The 20,999-nt window shown below is 46.7% G+C and overlaps 1 protein-coding gene across 1 annotated transcript in view; it reads right to left on the reverse strand.

Moving 5' to 3' along the window:
* The window catches only part of SFMBT2 (Scm like with four mbt domains 2), a 66,066-nt gene that overhangs the window by 29,207 nt on the left and 15,860 nt on the right, over positions 1-20,999 (reverse strand). Inside the window, exons 4-8 of the mRNA XM_033162412.1 lie at positions 16,369-16,457; positions 11,547-11,793; positions 8,709-8,806; positions 3,868-3,969; positions 2,825-2,972 (exon numbers count right to left, since the gene is read on the reverse strand). Coding sequence (XP_033018303.1) covers positions 2,825-2,972; positions 3,868-3,969; positions 8,709-8,806; positions 11,547-11,793; positions 16,369-16,457 — 684 coding nt within the window. The remainder of the gene's footprint in view (positions 1-2,824; positions 2,973-3,867; positions 3,970-8,708; positions 8,807-11,546; positions 11,794-16,368; positions 16,458-20,999) is intronic.

Genomic DNA, 20,999 nt, shown 5'->3' on the forward strand with positions numbered 1-20,999 from the left:
ACTCCCATCAGCCTCAGGAAGCAGGTGTTAGATGCTGGCGGCTAGCTGCCCTTTTATAACCAGCTAAGTACAGGTGAAACTCGAAAAATTAGAATATTGTGGAAAAGTCCATTTATGTAAGCAATTGTTTTCATTAGCTACTGGAGTTAATATATAAGATAGACTCATGACATGCAAAGCAAGATATGTCAAGCCTTTGTTTGTTATAATTGTGATGATTATGGTGTACAGCTGATGAGAACCCCAAAGCTGAGATTGTTAATTTGGGGTTCTCATCAGCTGTACGCCATAATCATCACAATTATAACAAATAAAGGCTTGACATATCTCGCTTTGCATGTCATGAGTCTATCTCATATATTAATTTCACCTTTTAAGTTGAATTACTGAAAGAAATGAACCTTTCCACAATATTCTAATTATTCGAGTTTCACCTGTATTTTATTAACCGCAGCAGCCCGTGTTAAAGATTTCAGATGCTGGCAACAGCATGCAGTCAAGGAGCGGCGCATGATTACATTTGAGCGCATAGCTGAGCGTCCTCTGCAAAGTGCTGTAATCCTTGAGCAAATGTTCCCTCCCCTTAAACAGCTCATAAAAGGGCGCAATGGCACTTAATGTTTAAGAAAGAAAGAAAGAAAAGAGGTCTATAAATCCAGCTTAGTAAATGTAAGCAGTGCCAGCTCAGTGCTTACATTTGTTGGCAGTTAATGGAGATGCATTTGCTGCCTGGCACCAAACAGAAAGAAGAACACATGGGTCTATTTTTGGCCCCAGGGAACCCGCACAATTCTTCTTCCAGTTGTTTAACAGCAGGGAAGGAATGCACATTAAATCTGCCTCCAGGCAAAAGGGATAAATTCAGTTTAGGAAAAACATGCAGTCTAACCTCTACCCGTCTCCAGAAAACAAGCCCCCAAGGCAGGCTGTGTTGGTATAATAAAGCAGAATTTTTTTATTAATTGTGTTTTGGTGTCACTTTCTAGACCAGCTCGGAAAAATAAGGATGTCTTGAAAAATATTGTTGTGTCACCATTACACAGAATCCCAGAACTGGAAGTTCAACTGCAATGAAACAATCTCTCTTGTCTATTTATGACTCGCTTGTTTTGAATGTGGTGCGATGCGATACACTGCCACTGCACTTTTGGGTTGTTAATAATGGTAATAATATGGGGGCGGAAGAAATGCTTCTGCCCCCCATTTATTATCCTCACAACAACCCTGCGAGGTAGGGTGGGTTAGACTTAGAGACACACTTGAGTTAGAGCCAGTGTGGTGTAGTGGTTAAGAGCGGTGGACTCGTAATCTTGTGAACCGGGTTCGCTTCCCCGCTCCTCCACATGCAGCTGCTGGGTGACCTTCGTCTAGTCACACTTCTCTGAAGTCTCTCAGCCCCACTCACCTCACAGAGTGTTTGTTGTGGGGGAGGAAGGGGAATGTGAGGTTGTTTGGAGCTGTCATGGTTAAAGAAGCTCAACAGTTCGCTCCTCCCACAGGGATGAGGATGTGTCACAACATCCGGGGTTATCTGCTGTATGCGATGTCTTTGTGATTTATGTGACGCACCGTTTATTTCCGAGTCAGTCTTCCTTTCACTTTTGGAGGAACCGGAGAGACCGGAGATGTCTTCTCAATCTCCGGGCAAAGCTCTGTAATTTATATGCTTGTAATAAAGCGTACTTGCTTTGAAACAACCCAGACGTTGTGGGAGTTTAATTGCTGGCAGGAAAGGTACACACACCGTTGCGTAAGAAGGAAGATGTTTGAACAAACTCTGCTAAAGCACTAGAGAAGCAGGAGAATGCAGAAGGAAGCGTAGCTGGACACCACTCCAAGTGCTAAACTGGTTTGGGGGCTTTTCCAGTTAAAACCAAAAGCCCCAGGAGAGTGTTAGCCGCTTTGAGACTCCTTTGGGAAGTGATAAAATCGGATATCAAATCCAAACTCTACTCTACTTAGGCTTAGGGATGGTGCCAGGTTTCTCTAGCATTAAGCCAAACCTTGAACCACTATGCAAGGAGTCACCCTTGCGGGTCTTCCCTGCTGCTCCAGAATGCCTTTGCCTTGCTGAAAGAGGTAATTCTGCAGTTGCTATTAAAACAGATTGCGGTGTGTGCTTGGTTGCGGTGTTCCTGTGGCGCCCACAACAGCCCCTCCAATTTGCGATTGCAAAAAGGCATCGCCAAGAAAGGCTGGCCATGCCAGTTCTCAAACATACCAGTATTTTTCCATGTATAAGACGCCTAAAATTAAGAAATTAAGTTGTTTATCTTTTCCGAGGGGTGGGGAGGTCACTTCCGCCAATCGCTAACCTGCCTGCCCGCCACCGCTGATCGCTTGCCACAGCCACTGCCGATCGCGCACCTCACCGCGGCTGCCAGTTGTCTGCTCGCCGCCACCAACAGCCCACCCGCCCACTTGCCGCAGCCGCCAATCGCCTGCCCAATCGCCAGCAGGCATTGCCGCAGCCACCAATCACCCGCCCAATCACCACTGCCAATCTCTTGCTTGCTGCTGCCATTAATCACACGCCCCCCGCCTTCACTATCTGTGTATAAGACGACACCCAATTTTTGCCTAATTTTTTCTTAGCAAAAAAAATCGTCTTATACACGGAAAAATACGGTAAATATCTGGGAGCTTCATGGCTGAGTCCCTCTCTCCAGGTGTAGCATGCAGAGCTTATGGGCTTCTTCCACTGGGTTATGCAACCCTGAAAACCACTATCAAAACCAAAACGAGTTGTGGGCTAGCCAGGGCACCGCAGCACTCTGAAAACCCAGGAAAGACTTTTTGCCCAGAGAGAGCTCTATATACAGACCTTTGGGTGGTGTCAGGTGGACTCCATTCTTAAGGCACCACTGTACTGGCATAATCCCCAAGGAATCGGCATGGCAAATCATGGAGGCTGCACTCCCTTCGGGACGGAGGTCGTCGATGGTTACTTGAACAAAATGGTTGTTAAAAACCTGAAGGGAACCAAACAACTCTGCATTAAGGAAAAACCCCTGCCGTTGACACACACAGAACGAATGTGAACTCTGTTCAGGGACCAGACTTTGTTTTCCTTTCATTTTGCACTGAAAATACTAGGTTCAGGAAAAGGTAAAGGTAAAGGGAACCCAGTCGCAGGTCCAGTCGCAGACGACTCTGGGGTTGCAGCGCTCATCTCGCTTTATTGGCCGAGGGAGCCGGCGTACAGGTTCCAGGTCATGTGGCCAGCATGACTAAGCCACTTCTGGCAAACCAGAGCAGCACATGGAAACGCCGTTTACCTTCCCGCCAGAGCGGTACCTATTTATCTACGTGCACTGGTGTGCTTTCAAACTGGTAGGTTGGCAGGAGCTGGGACTGAGCAACGGGAGCTCACCCCGTCGCGGGGATTCGAACCGCCAACCTTCTGACCAGCAAGCCCTAGGCTCTGTGGTTTAGACCACAGCACCACCCGCGTCCCAGGATACTCGTCAGCAAAAGTGGGTCTGCAATTTTCACACTTCAGGTCCGAAACCTACCTCACAGGGTTGTTGTGAGGATAAAATGGGGAGAGGGAGAACCACATATGCCAACTGAAGCGCCTTGGAGGAAAAGGTGGGGTAGAAATGCAATATAATAAATAAATAAAGTGGGAGTGCTCTTTTTGGCTGAAAGAAAGTTTGTCAAGAGTGCCCCCACAATTGAGCTTACCACTAATAACCCACCCTAGGACCTCACGGGGAAGGGAAAGTAAGAAATCTTATTCTTATTCTTATTCTTCTTCTTATTATTATTTTCCAGCTGTGTTAGAATCATAGAGTTTTAGAGTTGGAAGGGACCCAAGGGTCATCTAGTCCAACCCCCTGCCTTCCCCCATTTTAAATTTCTCACCTTAGATATTGTAGCAGGACAAATCCTACATGGCTCTTTCATATCCACAGCCTCCAATTTCATGCCCACTGTGAACAGGTGGTTCCTCAAGTCATCATGGTCCTATGAAACAAAAACAAGTAAATCCAAGGCTTTGTCCCCGAGGCTCAGAAGGTGATTAGGTAAAAAACGCGCCTGAACATAAGACACACCTAGTTTTTAGAGGAGGAAAGGGGGAAAGCCCTGTTTTTTTGAGGATCAGCTGAAAGTGGTGCAGCTTTTTTTGCAAAGAGGAAAAGCCCCGTTTTTATGGGGTTTAACTCACAGTTCTGCAGCTTCTAGTCCTACAGCCATTTCTACAGTTCCCAGACAGATAATCTAATCAGCCAGTCACATGTCGCTGGGGAAACAAACAGCCCCCCTCTGCATTCAACAATGGAGGCCTGGGCAAGGGGGCGGGGCTGGAAAGGGAGCCTTATCTCCCTCCCCATCACTTGCTGAACAGCTGTTCAGCAGCTTCCTTTTGACACCCCCTTCTCTCTTTGTAAAAAAAAGAGCACGATCTGCTTTTGGCCCCTAGGCAATTTGGCTCCAGGGACCATGCATTCGCTCCATAAGACGCACAGACATTTCCCCTTACTTTTTAGGAGGAAAAAAGTGCATCTTATGGAGCTAAATATACAGTATATACTGTATGTATAGCTAGTTTAAGACGCTTCTCTGTTGTGATTCTCTGCTGCAGACTAGCTTAGCCAGGTATCTTAAATCCGAGTCTAATGCAGTAGAAAAATTTTCTCGGGTTACTGGAAGCAAAAAAATAACCCCAGACATTTTGCCAAATGTTAAAAATCTACCCGGACAGAATTTTTAATTCTGAAAATGAGGACGTGTCCAGTGAAAAGAGGCCATATGGCAACCCGAGAAGTGACTTCCCTGAGGAGAAAGCCTGGGCAGTGTGTATGGAGTTCCAGATGACAAGACACCCCCCGCCTTGGCCTCGTTGGTGTGGTCCAAAGAAAAGAAGAGCAAGATGTTTTGCACCAGTTTGGCTGTGGGAATTGCTGGAAGGAGGCATAAAAGGTAAAGGTAAAGGGACCGCTGACCATTAGGTCCAGTCGTGTCCGACTCTGGGGTTGCGGTGCTCATCTCGCTTTACTGGCTGAGGGAGCCAGCGTACAGCTTCTGGGTCATGAGGCCGGCATAACTAAGCCGCTTCTGGCGAACCAGAGCAGCGCACGGAAACGCCGTTTACCTTCCCGCCGGAGCGATACCTATTTATCTACTTGAACTTTTGACGTGCTTTTGAACTGCTTGGTTGGCAGGAGCTGGGACAGAGCAACGGGAACTCACACCGTTGCGGGGATTCGAACTGCCGACCTTCTGATCAGCAAGCCCTAGGCTCTGTGGTTTAACCCACAGTGCCACCCGCGTCCCATCAGAACTCCAGGTTTGTGTAGGGTTTATTCCTGAGCATTTTCTCCTCCCAAAGATATCTCGCCAGGCGGCAGAGGCTTAGGATCTGGGTTTTCCTGCCCTTAGATGGGCTACCTTCCCAGGGTGATGGGCCCCAGTTTAACGGGAAGCGTGAGAAGGTGACTTCAAAACGCTCCCTCCGTCCCTCCAAGCGAACCTTTCACCAGACTGTCTCAGATTCAGAGGAATGAATGAGACGGCAAACATATGCTTCCTTTCAAGACGCCAATTAATCTACATAATTTCTGAAGGATACATTTCACTGGAGCGAACACAAAGCTTTTAATTGCTATTAGGTTCAAATTGACGCACAGTCTTGATGGATTGCTCTCTGAATTCCTTGGCGCACATCAATGGCAGATAATAACGCTTCTCTTTCTTTCTCTCTACTCTTGAGACAAAGAGAAAGCATGGATCCCACACAGTGCATCAAACACAGGTCCTTTACGTTCAAGGCGACATAGCAGATATAGGTGACTGTGTGATACTTAACCCCTCTTACCAATTTGTACTTAAGGGACTTGGGAGCCAGTGGACTATAAAAACTGGGGGACCAGGGTTCAAATCTCCACTTGGCCACCCAAAGCTCACTGAGAGACCTCGGGTCAGTCACTGCCTCTCAGCCTAGCCTACCTGTCAGGGAACAGTCAGCGCCCAGCCAAGGGATAGAGAGCCCCAGCACTGCGGGGACAGAAGGGGGACTTCCAGTGGGAGCGTCAGGAAGGAAAGCAGCCCAGCAGAGAGAGGGCTGGGGGGGGGGTGTGCTTCAGAGACCCAACGCCCCCTCAGCGGATCCAGCCAAGAGGGAGCAACGACAGCTACGCAGGGGTGTGAAACGTAAGGAGGGAAGGAGGAGACTGGGGTGCCCAAGTTCTTATGTCGGGGGCACTCCAGAAAAGCGCCACTTCCGGGATCTGAAAGTGACTACACTGGTCATGGACTTTTGAGCTCTGCACTGTACATATCTGCACAATAAAACCTGTAAATATACGGGGCTTGAGTCGAGCCTCTTTACCCGCGAGGAACCACAGCAGAACCCTTACACTACCTCACAGGATTGTTTTGGGGATAAAATAGGAAGGAAGGGATGTATGCGGTCTTGCAGGGGGTGGGAATAGATGACCCTCAGGAGCCCTCCCAACTCTACCATTGTGTGATTCTATGATTCATCTGAGTGGGTTTCCCCAGCCACTCTGGGGCATCTTTGCATCTCAAAGCTCCTAGGTTCATCTGTATAAACAAAGTGAAATACTCATGTAATATATAGATCAGGATTAGGTAATTTAATTGACTGCAAATGAGACGATTCACTAGGGCATTTGCTGGGCTATTAGCTAACCATTCGTATTTATATTGTTTCTATATTCTGCTGAAAGCTGCCCAGAGTGGCTGGGGAAGCCCAGCCAGATGGGTGGGGTATTAATAATAATAATAATAATAATAATAATAATAATAATAATAATAAATGCTCGTTCTATGATTACTGATCATAAATAAGTTGGGTTTTTTTAAAATTGTTCTCTGGCTTGGGATCACTTTGTGATGAAGGGTGGGCTAAAATGGTGTTTAGACAAAATGAGATAAATCAAGACTTGTTGCTTTCAAATGCTTAAGGTGGTGGGGTCTGTGTGTGTGTGTGTCCCCAACCATTCAGGGGGTCTGGGAGCACATTTAAGTGAGTTTGCAGAACTCTGTAATCGAAAGGATTCGATTGCAGACGCCACACATTTTGCGCTTCCAAACGCAGCACTGACCCCTCTCCCCGCCAATTTTGCGCCAATTTTGTGTGGTTTTCCACCACCGGAAAACTATTGCTTTCCAACAGCCGGGTCTTCGTCAAAAGGAAGAGGACCGCTTCCATCACTGACCCACGTTGCAGCAACGACAGTATTCTTGATACTGGTAATTCCACTCCCCATTCTTCACAGGAGCCAAGTGTTTTTTGAAAGCAGGAGCAATAACACACTCCCACCCCCCCCACTCAGAGCTGTATTGTAAAGGTGCTTGTAGGATAGAGTGCACTTGTTTGCAATTCATCACCTTCTCCTTTTATTAAACCTGCAGAATTTTCCATACCGATATATCCTCACCGCAGGGGAAACTGAACTCACAAGCCAGGCGGCTCAAGGTGAGAATTTATTGCTTTGACAGGGCATAGCTGGCAAGAAACCTCAAATCCAAACAAAAGCAAGAAGAAGAGAAGGCAAGATGCAGGATTTTTTGGAAGCTACTGCCTTCTCTTAAAAAGCAGAGACATCACCTTGCCAACAAAGGTCCGTATAGTTAAAGCTGTGGTTTTCCCAGTAGTGGTGTATGGAAGCGAGAGCTGGACCATAAATAAGGCTGATTGGCGAAGAATTGATGCTTTTGAATTATGGTGCTGGAGGAGACTCTTGAGAGTCCCATGGACTGCAAGAAGATCAAACCTATCCATTCTGAAGGAAATCAGGCCTGAGTGCTCCCTGGAAGGACAGATCCTGAAGCTGAGGCTCCAGTACTTGGGCCACCTCATGAGAAGAGAAGACTCCCTGGAAAAGACCCTGATGTTGGGAAAGATGGAGGGCACAAGGAGAAGGGGACTCTGACTCCAGCAAGTCCAGGGCACTAATTCACATTTCCCCAAACAATATGCAAACCGAAAACACAAAACCTTGGGGGCAGATGCTGCAGTCCAATGCATACAGTACCAGTGGCATAGCAGGGGTTGCCAGCACCCGGGGCAGGCAAGCCACCAATGCGGATGTAGTGCCCCGCCACCAGAGCCAAGCAGGGCCGTGCTGTGCTGCCTGCCTGGTCGGCCAATGCTGGCACCTGAGTGGGTTGCACCCTCCTCTCAAATTTTGTGCCCGGGGCCCCCTGTGCTACGCCACTGCACAGTATCAAGCTAGATGGACCCAAGGTCTGACATGGTGTTAGGAGGTTAGGCAAGCTTTCTCTGTGAAACGATAGCACTAGGCATGGAAACTGCAAGGTTATAAGTGCCCATTCTAGCCTACAGCCTCTCCCAACTTGGCGTCACCCAGGCATGTTGAACTACAACTCGCAACAACCCTGACCAGTTGTCTGGTGCTGATGGTCGGTGGGAGTCCACAGATCTGGAGGGCACCAAGTTGGGGGTGGCTGTAGGCTGGAATTTGCAAAGATGGCTTCAACGGGCAAGCCATGAAGGGACTTGCCCCGGGGTTCAAAATGGCGGCAGCAGTAATAGAGCTTATGGAGAAAGTGCCATCAAGCAAGGAGCTGGCAGTCTCCATGAAGCCCAGGCTCCCATTCCTTACTCTGAACAAAGATGGGTGAGTCTGATACGAGAATGAGGGGCACAATACAGCGATGCCACCGATATTCAAACTGGCTGTTGTTTCAGCTGAAAAGGGAGTAACAGATCCTACCTTAAACACTTCCATAGGGAGAGGAAACCGTGCTGCCTCAATCAGGGATTTATCCAAAGCAGAATGCCATTCAGACACAGTCTTCAGAGAACAGATTTCTAAAAACAAACCACATCAGAAATCACATGGACGTTGAAGAAATGTGTATTAACATTCTGCAAGGCTTCATTCAAGTTCTGGATCTGCATATTCGTGGTTGGCATCCGTCTGTCCCAAGACACAACGGAGTGAGCCTCCAAGGGGTGAAGTCAAACAGCACCGAAGTGGCCTCCCGGGGGCGCAAGCCTGGGCAGTGTGTATGGAGATCCTGGGCTGCCCTGACAACAAGGTCCTTGTCTCAGCCTTGCTGGTGTGGGCCTGAAGAAAGCTGAGGTACGTTTGGCACCAGCTTGGCTGCAGGAGTTGGCAAAAGGAGGTGTACAAGGTGCCACCCAACCACCTTAGGGACTCCACTCCAGATTTGTGTAGGGTTTACTCCTTAGCCTTTTGTTCTCCCAAATATATCCCCCAAAGGAGAGGAAGTTTAGGATCAGAGTTTGCTTTCTCCTAGGTGGGCCACCTTCCCAGGTTCTTTCTCTCTCCCTCTCTCTCACACACATATTCATATACAGGCGAAACTCGAAAAATTAGAATATCGTGAAAAGGTTCATTTCTTTCGTTAATTCAACTCAAAAGGTGAAACTAATATATGAGATAGACTCATGACATGCAAAGCGAGACATGTCAAGCCTTTATTTGTTATAATTGTGATGGTTATGGCGTACAGCTGATGAGAACCCCAAATTAACAATCTCAACTTTGGGGTTTTCATCAGCTGTACGCCATAATCATCACAATTATAACAAACAAAGGCTTGACATATCTCACTTTGCATGTCATGAGTCTATCTCATATATTAAATTCCAGTAGCTAATGAAAACAATTGCTTACATAAATGGACTTTTCCACAATATTCTAATTTTTCAAGTTTCACCTGTAATATGTTGCTCATATAGGCCTCATTTGCACACCCGGTAGATTTTACCAGATTTGTCCTAACAGACCCACACGGCAACCTGTTTTTCAGCTGCCCCGGGGACTCAACAGATGACCGTGCTTTGCAAAGTACAAAAACCGTAAACCGAGGGGGCGGGAAAGTTGCGTTGGCTGCCTCACTCAGTGCTTTTAAGCAATCCACAGCGGGTTTTTCTTTAAACGGCTGTAAATCCATTCACAGGAGGAAAGTGAGATTAAAATAAAGCCTTTCCTTCCAGGGCAATCTCTTGCCTCACTGCACCTCCCACAAAACTTCACGCCCCAGAATACAACACGATGGGAGAGATAAGCAGGCTCCCCTACTAAGTGAAGCTAGAGCTCTCTTCCCGCTGCTCCTAGAATCAAGGTCAGTAAATCTGTTAATGAAGACAATGGGGCAAAGTTTTGGCACTCGGCCCGAAATACACTTAACACTGTTATCACCTGTTTGCAGCACCTCTGGGATAAACGCCGAGCTCACCTGAAACTTGAACTGATTTGTGAGGGTCCAATACCTGCCCAAGATATTTTGCGGCTTGAAACAGAGCAGTGAATGGCCTCTTATTCAAAGTGCATGCCCAAGGCCTGTCAAGTTATTTTGCCGCCCGAGGCAGAAGATCCCACAAGCACTTTTCTGGTAGCCAAAGCACAATACAGGTGACTTTCAACTAGCGCTGGGCAATATATTGATATAACATCCCAAACCAGTTCCAAGTCCATATCGTGATATCGGTTTCATAATTTTTGACCTGGCAATATATCGCAAATCATGAAGTGTGTGTGTGTGTGTGTGTGCTATGCAAAAATCACAATGTGGGGGGGGCACACCATGAAACCAGCCAATACCTCTACAGGTAAAGGTAAAGGGACCCCTGACCATCAGGTCCAGTCGTGTCCGACTCTGGGGATGCAGCGCTCATCTCGCTGTATAGGCCGAGGGAGCCGGCGTTTGTCCGCAGACAGCTTCCGGGTCATGTGGCCAGCATGACAAAGCTGCTTCTGGCAAACCAGAGCAGCGCACGGAAACGCCGTTTACCTTCCCGCTAGAGCGGTCCCTATTTATCTACTTGCACTTTGACGTGCTTTCGAACTGCTAGGTGGGCGGGAGCTGGGACCGAGCCACGGGAGCTCACCCCGTCGCGGGGATTCGAACCGCCAACCTTCTGATCGGCAAGCCCTAGGCTCTGTGGTTTAACCCACAGCGCCACCATGAAACCAGCCAATGCCTCTACAGGGCCCCATCCTTATATCAGATGTCGTGATCTATTGGTGTATTGCGATGTTCAGCTGGTGATCCTGAAAACCAGCCCTACTCTTACATTCTGGGGATAGCAAAATCATGTATTGTCTAAACACCTTGTGTTCAACAGTGGGTGAGGTTACCAAAGTCCTTCCCCCCCCCCCCCTCAGACACTTGATCCTTTCATGCCCACTTTTAATTCCTTTTGCCAATTGTGCACAGCTTATGCAACTTAAATGTGCTTAGTTACAGGTAGGTAGCTGTGTTGGTCTGCCATAGTCAAAACAAAATAATAATAAAAAAATCCTTCCAGTAGCACCTTAGAGACCAACTAAGTTTGTTCTTGGTATGAGCTTTCGTGTGCATGCAAACTTAGGTGGTATAGGAAGGAATTTTTTATTTTATTTTGTTTTAAATGTGCTTAAGTTGTGAGTTACCTGTAACAGCAAACTAAGGCCATGTAGGTACCATACGTTTAAAGCATATTATACTATTCATCAACCGCAGGCAGGCAGGCAGGGACTTGCCCTATAACATTTGCAGTATTAGGAAACTTATTTCTGCTTTTTTAAATATATTTTTACCTGCGGGTGGATCCAGTCTGTACTTATTCTCTTGACACCAACCAACTGGTCGAAGTCTGTAATCCAAGTAAAATAACCACTGGTCATAGGATTCAGTCTCCTCCAATCCCACATAGCGAAGGCGTAATCTTCCTCCAACATTCTCAAGAACACTAACTATCCAGTATTGCAAGGGACTCTGGGAATCCTGAAGCTCTATTAAGGAATCAACTGTAATGAGGTCTACAGGGTTTTTCCCTCGCAGAGGCTGTTTGAACAGAAGCAAAACTCCTTATTTTAAACTTTATGCGAAGTCTTCTCACGGCAACAGAGACAGCAGAAGATTTATATATTTTATTTTTTAATTCTATTTTTTTAATTATTTTTTTTTTGTGTGTGTGTATGCGGTTGGATGACTGTTTTTCTTCACCTTTATCCCAGCGGTCTCTCCTTCCTCCTAATTTTAACCCAGTCATACATTCCAAACGCAAAAGGAAAAAGAAAAAGAAGGGGGGAAACAGGAAGAGAAATTAACTGTGCTTAATGCTCGACAATTATTTGTTTCAAAAATGACTCACTTCTCCCCATTTAGAAAAAAATATTATTAATATCCCAGGAATCAGATTATGTTTGAAAATAAAAGGAACGGTCTTAACTGCAGGGAGCTGTGACAAGGAAATGTTTAGGGGAAAGGAGCGAGCTTTTAAATGTTCACCTTGCAACGTCACATATACAGGTGAAACTCGAAAAATTAGAATATTGTGGAAATGTCCATTTATGTAAGCAATTGTTTTCATTAGCTACTGGAGTTTAATATATGAGATAGATTCATGACATGCAAAGCGAGATATGCCAAGCCTTTATTTGTTATAATTGTGATGATTATGGCATACAGCTGATGAAAACCCCAAAGTTGAAATTGTTAATTTGGGGTTCTCATCAGCTGTACGCCATAATCATCACAATTATAACAAATAAAGGCTTGGCATATCTCGCTTTGCATGTCATGAGTCTATCTCATATATTAAGTTTCACCCTTTAAGTTGAATTACTGAAAGAAATGAACCTTTCCACGATATTCTAATTTTTCGAATTTCACCTGAATATTCAGATCATAGCTGTCAACTTTCCCCCTTTTTTGCGGGAAATTCCCTTATTCCAGCGCTGTTTCCCATTGCAAAAAAAGGGAAAGTTGACAGCTATGGCCGTTTCCCAATGCAAAAAAGAAAAAGAAAAAAGGAAGGTTGACATTTCTGATTCAGATCCTGGCAGCAGAGGCTGGTCCATTTGTAGAAATGGGCCACTGCCCAGCCATTTTCAGTTTGCCCCCAGATAGCCCCCACCTGCCCTGTTTCCTTACTTACAAATACTCCGGGAGGTGGCCCTGCCTGAAAATGTCCTCCTCCTTAAGTCCCAGTGTTTTGCTTGCAGAACTCAAAAGAAGGGCGGATAAGGACAGGGGCAAAACTGGAATGAGCTGGCTCTACTTGCCATCGGCTCTGGCGCCACCTACTGTCCACCTCCCAACCTCCCACCCTACCAGCCGTCGTGTTGATTTCTGAATTACATTTACATTTCCCCCCCCATTTTTTTTATTAGGATGAGCTATGTATGGCCTTTTAGGTGTGTGTGCACACACGTGTGTGTCAGCAAGTGTGAATTTGAAGAACGAACCAGACATTACTTTCACAGCGTGTTTAGCAACCACACCTGCGTGCTTTTTGTTTTTTTAAAAAATGAGCAGGTGTGCGTGTGTCGAAGGGATTTTTTTAGAGACTGTAGCACATGGGGAAGAGAAGCTTCATCCTTCACTCTCCAACCACAATCTCAATGAAATCCTCCAGCATTATAATAAAAAACTTCCAATTGGTGCCAACAGCAGTTGTTTTTCTAATGGCTAATTTGCTTGTGGGGGGTCACTGCAAGTAGTACTGCAACTAGGGAGGGCAGGGTCTGGCAAACTGCAGTCCCAATTAACCCCAATCCCATGTGCCTGTTAATTAATTAATTAATTAATTAATTGCATTTTTAAAAACAAAAACAAAAAAGCTGGTCGCTAAACACGTTGTTAAAGCAGCACCTGGTTGGGCCCTTTACCAAAATAAATAAAACCATTCTTGAAACATAAGCATCCAATCTGCAAAACCTTCAAGGTTTTGAATGTTTTTAACATGACAATTTCCAGATGGCTCGTAAGCACATCCGGGGAACGTTATGACGGGGTGGTTTTTTTTTGGGGGGGGGGATCTGCTACAATAGAAGCAGAAGAAGAAGAAGAGTTTGGATTTGATATCCCGCTTTTCACTACCCGAAGGAGTCTCAAAGCGGCTAACATTCTCCTTTCCCTTCTTCCCCCACAACAAACACTCTGTGAGGTGAGTGGGGCTGAGAGACTTCAGAAGTGTGACTAGCCCAAGGTCACCCAGCAGCTGCATGTGGAGGAGTGGAGACACGAACCCGGTTCCCCAGATTACGAGTCTACCGCTCTTAACCACTACACCACACTGGCTCTCAATAGTGACGCCCCTCCTGCCTATATGCATTTGTTCTATGTGTTTTTAAATTCCTGTTGGTTTGGGGTTTGCCTGATTAAAACTCTTAGGTGAGGAATGGGGGAAAGGGAAGGATAGCAGGACATCTATAGATGATAATCAACTCTGCCTTGAGCATCCATTTCTACAGCAAAAGGACCCCCTAAGGAAGCAATATGGTCTAGACCAGGCATAGGCAAACTCGGCATTCCAGATGTTTTGAGACTACAATTCCCACCATCCCTGACCACTGGTCCTGTTAGCTAGGGATGATGGGAGTTGTAGTCCCAAAACATTTGGAGGGCGGAGTTTGCCTATGCCTGGTCTAGACAGCCTTTTTGCTAAATCGCTAAGCAGTGATGGTGATAATAATTGTCATTTTTTAAATAAAAAAAAAATCTGGCACCAGTTACAATTTGCACACACACACACACACACACCTGCCCGATACTCACACCTGACTATTGAGCAAACAATGCAAGAGTGATTATTCTAGCAAGTACACTACCAATTTGGATAGCAAACTGTGAAACAGGCCTGGAGCCATTGAGTTTTGTAGCGGTGGTGATCGTGGGGAGGAGCTGAAAGTTAGTACACCTCAAAACCAGCAGACACTGAAATGAAAGCCGCTTGGTCTGTTAAAATTAAAAGCTATGGGGTATATTAAATACTCCAATAAAATGCAGTTGGGTGTCACTGGGCAGAATAAACACTGGGATTGAGTTGAGTCGAGCAGTCGGACAGAATGTACTGCCTGCGTATTTCTCAGGAAAATAAAGAGCCAGAGGCTTTAAATTTTTTAAAAAAGTGGAATATCCATCGTAAGGAATATCCAGGGCCCACTTTATTGAAAGCACACCATAAGGCATTAAGGATATTCATTGCTCCTGCAATGCTTTAGCAAGCCACACACTGTGGTGCATGCCCAGATCTGCATCTCTCTGTGTGTCACCAAGAATGGAATTGTGGAGCTGGAAGGGACCCCAGCGGTCATCTAGTCCAACCCCCCCCCACTACAATGCAGGAATCACAGCTGAGCTGGAAATAACCCTCATCTTGCAGAGACACAACTCGGGAACATCCCACACAAACTCCACACCGTCGTGGACACACTGAACCGCACAGTGATAATCTCACAGCATAATCTCACCGAACTGCAGCCAATTAGGAGATCGGGAAGATAAGAGAAACGCCTTGTTAGATCCATCCTGTTCCAACATCGTAAATTTGGTAGCTCAGTCAGTAGAGCGTGAGAATCTTAATCCTAGGGTCGCAGGTTTGAGTCCCATGCTGGGCAAAAGATTCCTGCATTGCAGGGGGTTGGACTAGATGACTCTTGTGGTCCCTTCCAACTCTACAATTCTATGATTTCCACCATCAGCACCATTCCCCCAAGAGCAGGGCAGGGGAACCTACAGCACTCTAGAATGGCTTCCTCAAACTCGGCCCTCCAGATGTTTTTGGCCTACAACTCCCATGATCCCTAGCTAGCAGGATCAGTGGTCAGGGATGATGGGAACTGTTGTCTCAAAACATCTGGAGGGCCGAGGTTGAGGACCCCTGCTCTAGATGTTGCTGGACCACAGATCTTACCATACCTGCTGGTTAGGACTAACAATATCAAGAGGAGACTGTGTTTTCCAGCCCTTTACACCAGGGGCGCTGACTTGGGCCTTATGTTATGGGTCCCCAACAGTGCCTGTGATGTTACATGACATCATGACATCACATTGGCAATGCGGCGGCACTGCCGAGGCCTCACGGGGTCTTGGAGGTTACGTCCGAGACCCCTGAGTGACTTCCGGTTTCTACATCGTCTGGGAGGTCGTGTCAGGGCTCCGTGGCGACTTCCAATAAAACCAGAAGTCACGTCTTAGCCCCATGTTGTGGGTGCTAAGCACCCATAAAAAAATTGTAGGTGCCAGGGCCCCTATGACCTAGCACCTATGCCCTACACTAACCTGCTTGATGTCTCTGCGAAGATCATTACTGTGAAAAGGAATTCCAAACAAGCATAGAATGTCCTGCTTCCATGCATTGAAAGAAACCCAAATAAGAAAATCTGGATCTGTTTGCCTCCCTCTCTACCGCTCCAACAGCCTAGAATCCGATCACTTAAGAATGTAAATGCCCTTAAAAGTTGTGCCTGTCTTAGATGACCCACATGCAAACAATCAACGCTTTCCTTCCTGCACGCCGCCTTGCCAGATCTGGGCTAAAAACCGAGGAGAGGAGTCAATTTTACAGGCTTAAATAATCGTACCACCACAAACACTGTAGCACTCAAGAGGATATATTAACTCAATACATACGCCTTCCAGTAAATTTGCAGGGGCCGTTCGCGAGCCCGTCAAATCACGTATGAGGAATGCCGTCCAGTCCGAGTATTTCTCCTTGATAGCTGGGAAAGCAAGGCGAGCACATGATTAGCTAAGGTGACAGATTCTGACCCGTAAAAAGGCTAGACTGAAACATTACAATAGAGGCAGATTGTACGAGGTAGCTTCCAAACTCTATGACCCATCACAATCTCGGTCCAGTAAACTATGGTTTGCAGGTACCATCCGTATCAAGCCCACTTGAGTTTCCATGGTGCAAGAAAGGCAGGAAATCCATGAAAATAAATTAAGTAAGCAAAAAAAGGAAAAAGGAAAATTCACCAGTAAAAAGTACCAGTGAGTGTCCCTGGGAAAATTAGTTGTTCCTAGCACTGCATGGAATTAGGTGTGAGCCAGGCATGCATACCCTGAAAAATGTGGACATCCCGTATCCCAGAAGAACATGGACATCCCGTTTTTTATTGTGATAGAAAGGTGGCCATATTGGGCATTAATAATAGTAATAATAATAATAATAATAATAATAATAATAATAATAATAATTGTTATTATTGTTGTTGTTGTTGTTGTTGTTGTTGTTGTTGTTATTTGTACCCCGCCCATCTGGCTGGATTTCCCCAGCCACTCTGGGCGGCTTCCAACAGAAATCAAATACAAAAATATCACACATTACAAACTTCCCTAAAAAGGGCTGCCTTCAGGTATTTTCTGAATGTCAGGTAGTTGTTTATTTCCTTGACCTGTGATGGGAGGGCGTTCCACAGGGCGGGTGCCACTACCGAGAAGGCCCTCTGTCTGGTTCCCTGTAACTTTGCTTCTCACAGTGAGGGAACCGCCAGAAGGCCCTCGGCGCTGGATCTCAGTGTCCGGGCTGAATAATGGGGGTGGAGACGTTCCTTCAGGTATACAGGACCGAGGCCGTTTAGGGCTTTAAAGGTCAACACCAACACTTTGAATTGTGCTCGGAAACGTACTGGGAGCCAATGTAGATCTCTCAGGACCGGTGTTATGTGGTCCCGGCGGCCACTCCCAGTCACCAGTCTAGCTGCCGCATTCTGGATTAATTGCAGTTTCCGGGTCACCTTCAAAGGTAGCCCCACATAGAGCGCATTGCAGTAGTCCAAGCGGGAGATAACCAGAGCATGCACCACTCTGGTGAGACAGTCCGCGGGCAGGTAGGGTCTCAGCCTGCGTACCAGATGGAGCTGGTAGAAAGCTGCCCTGGACACAGAATTAACCTGTGCCTCCATGGACAGCTGTGAGTCCAAAATGACTCCCAGGCTGCGCACCTGGTCCTTCAGGGGCACAGTTACCCCATTCAGGACCAGGGAATCCTCCACACCTGCCCTCCTCCCATGATTTCACGCCGCAATTTCTGCCCCACCCGACTCCATAGTTGTTGGTTTTTTCCTGTGTGAAATCACGTGAGATCACAGTGCCCAAAACGGCCGCCGTTCTCTCGTGATTAAAAAAACGGGAAGATGGCATCTGGGAACGTGGTGTCCTCGTTTTTTGCCTTGGAGGTGTTGGGATTTGCGAGGTGGCAGGAGCTATCCAAAGGGACTGCGTTAGCAGCAGTGAAAGTGTCGGCCAATACTGCGGGGATAAGAGGATTTAAAAAGGCAACAAACAACAAGGCTGGATTTACAGCCAGCATCCAGGATCCGACATTAGCAGCTACCAGCAGATCCATCAAGGAAACAGCAGATGACAAAAGGCTGTAAATGTTACCAGCACAGAGAATCAATAGATGGCATCATTTACCGGCTGAAGGGGACCGATTGTATGACAAGGCCTAAACAAAGCAGCAAGATGTAACCGTTACAAATGAGCTATTTAATTAACTTGTCACCCAGCTGGTTCTTCAAGGGGGAAGACACTGGCGAGGGAGCCAGTCCAAGCCGCTAAGATACTCTCTGCTCCAACCAGGGTATAGCATCAGTTAATTTAGGGTGGTGGCTGGTGTCCATTGCGACTGGTAGGGCAGAAGAAGCCAGAGAGGTCAGAAACAGGTGGGGGGCAGGGGCACCAATGGGGCAGGGCGGAGCAGCACCCTTTGCCCGGCTTGCTAGAAGTGCAACAGCAGGAACCATTCATAGAAACATAGAACGGTGGAGATGGAAGGGATCCCAAGGGTCCTCTAGTCCAACCCTTGAGAGCAGTAGATGTGAAAAGGATCTAGGAGTCTTGGTAGACCATAAACTTGACATGAGTCAACAGTGTGATGCAGCAGCTAAAAAAGCCAATGCAATTCTGGGCTGCATCAATAGGAGTATAGCATCTAGATCATGGGAAGTAATAGTACTACTGTATTCCACTCTGGTCAGACCTCACCTGGAGTACTGTGTCCAGTTCTGGGCACCACAGTTCAAGAAGGATACTGACAAGCTGGAACGTGTCCAGAGGAGGGCAACCAAAATGGTCAAAGGCCTGGAAACGATGCCTTATGAGGAACGGCTTAGGGAGCTGGGTATGTTTAGCCTGGAGAAGAGAAGGTTAAGGGGGGATATGATAGCCATGTTCAAATATATAGAAGGATGTCATATGGAGGAGGGAGAAAGGTTGTTTTCTGCTGCTCCAGAGAAGCGGACACGGGGCAATGGATTCAAACTACAAGAAAGAAGATTCCACCTAAACATTAGGAAGAACTTCCTGACAGTGAGAACTGTTCGGCAGTGGAATTTGCTGCCAAGGAGTGGGGTGGAGTCTCCTTCTTTGGAGGTCTTTAAGCGGAGGCTTGACAGCCATCTGTCAGGAATGCTTTGGTGGTGTTTCCTGCTTGGCAGGGGGTTGGACTGGATGGCCCTTGTGGTCTCTTCCAACTCTATAATTCTATGATTCTATTATTCTAACACCTGCAAAGCAGGAAACTCAGCTAAAGCATCCATGGCAGACGGCCATCCAACCTCTGCTTAAAAACCTCCAAGGAAGGGGAGTCCATCATCTCCCCAGGAATGCCGCCCCACTGTCAAACATCTCTTACTGTCAGAAAGTTTTCCCCGATGTTGAGTCAGAATCTCCTTTGTTGTAACTTGGAAGCCATGGGTTCGAGTCCTACCCTCCAGAGCAGGAGAAAACAGGCTTGCTCCCTCTTCCGCGTGAGATATTTGAAGATGGCTATCCTATCTCCTCTCAGTCTCCTCTTCTCCAGGCTAAACATACCCAGCTCCCTCAACCGTTCCTCATAAGGCGTGGTTTCCAGACCCTTGATCATCTTGGCCACCCTCCTCTGCACACCTTCCAGCTTCTCGATGTCCTTCTTAAATTGTGGGGCCCAGAACTAGACATGGAATGTGTGACTTATGGGACTGACAGTATTGAGCTAGATGGACCAATGGCCTGACTCTGTATAAGGTGACTATCTATGCCCTTGAGACTCTTCCCCCCCCCCATAAAGGCCTGACCTCAGGAAGATGAACTGTTATTTTCTTGGCAGGTTATACTCTGCTCTTGTCCAGGTGTTGCCGGACTACAACTCCCATCATCCCTGACCATTGTTCATGCTGGCTGAGGCTGATGGGAGTTGGAGTCCGACAATGCCTGAAGATTCATGGCTTATCCATCCCTCATTTAGGGCAACAAAAATATTCAATCATGTCCCTGAACCTGCACTCAGACCTCTGGGCCTTTTTTTGGCTACATGGGGGGAGGCGGAATGGGGGCCTGCAGCATCGGCCCTTCTGATTGGTAGACAGTATGAGGCCTCCGGATTGGCCAGGCATAGTATATAAATATGCAGGATTTCTGCCCTGTTAACAGAGCAGTGCTTTATTCCAGACACACTTTCAGTTCAGACTCTGGTCTATCAGCGCCTCTGTGATTAAATTCACCTTATCCGGAACATGTGTATTGCTTATTACATTTTTCTGCTTTTATAGCTTCGTGCAAATCTATTTAAACTGGAGGAGTGGGGGGGGGGAATGCAAAGGAGTCTGCTCTTATCCCTTGTAAAAGAAAAAAAATTAAAATAATAACTAACCACTCGGTATTACACAATGCTATCTTTGAATAGTGTCTCCGGAGGAATTAGCAATTTTACGGCTGTGGAAATAAAGTGCTGCATTAGCTGGAAGGTTCACGCGTATAAATGGGACCTTCTTTTCCCCTACAGACATCAGGCTTGCTCTCCGTATTGCCTCTGAGCCTTGTCTAGTTAGGCTGTTTACTTCTGTGTATCAAAGGTCAATAGTTAAGTTCATTAGAGCAACATTTGCCGACGGGAAGGAATATTCGAACTTAGCCGAGCCTGATCTCGGCTGCTTGGCACAGGAAGGAGAGGGAACGTTGCCAGCCAGCGGCTTTTATAAAATGATCCGTAAAGTTAAAGCTATGGTTTTCCCAGTAGTAATGTATGGAAGTGAGAGCTGGACCATAAAGAAGACTGATCGCCGAAGAATTGATGCTTTTGAATTGTGGTGTTGGAGGAGACTCTTGAGAGTCCCATGGACTGCAAAAAGATCAAACATATCCATCCTTAAAGAAATCAGCCCTGAGTGCTCACTGGAAGGGCAGATCCTGAAGTTGAGGCTCCAGTACTTTGGCCACCTCATGAGAAGAGAAGACTCCCTGGAAAAGACCCTGATGTTGTGAAAGATGGAGGGCAC

The sequence above is a fragment of the Lacerta agilis genome, chromosome 10, assembly GCF_009819535.1.
Source record: "Lacerta agilis isolate rLacAgi1 chromosome 10, rLacAgi1.pri, whole genome shotgun sequence".
NCBI lineage: Eukaryota > Metazoa > Chordata > Lepidosauria > Squamata > Lacertidae > Lacerta > Lacerta agilis.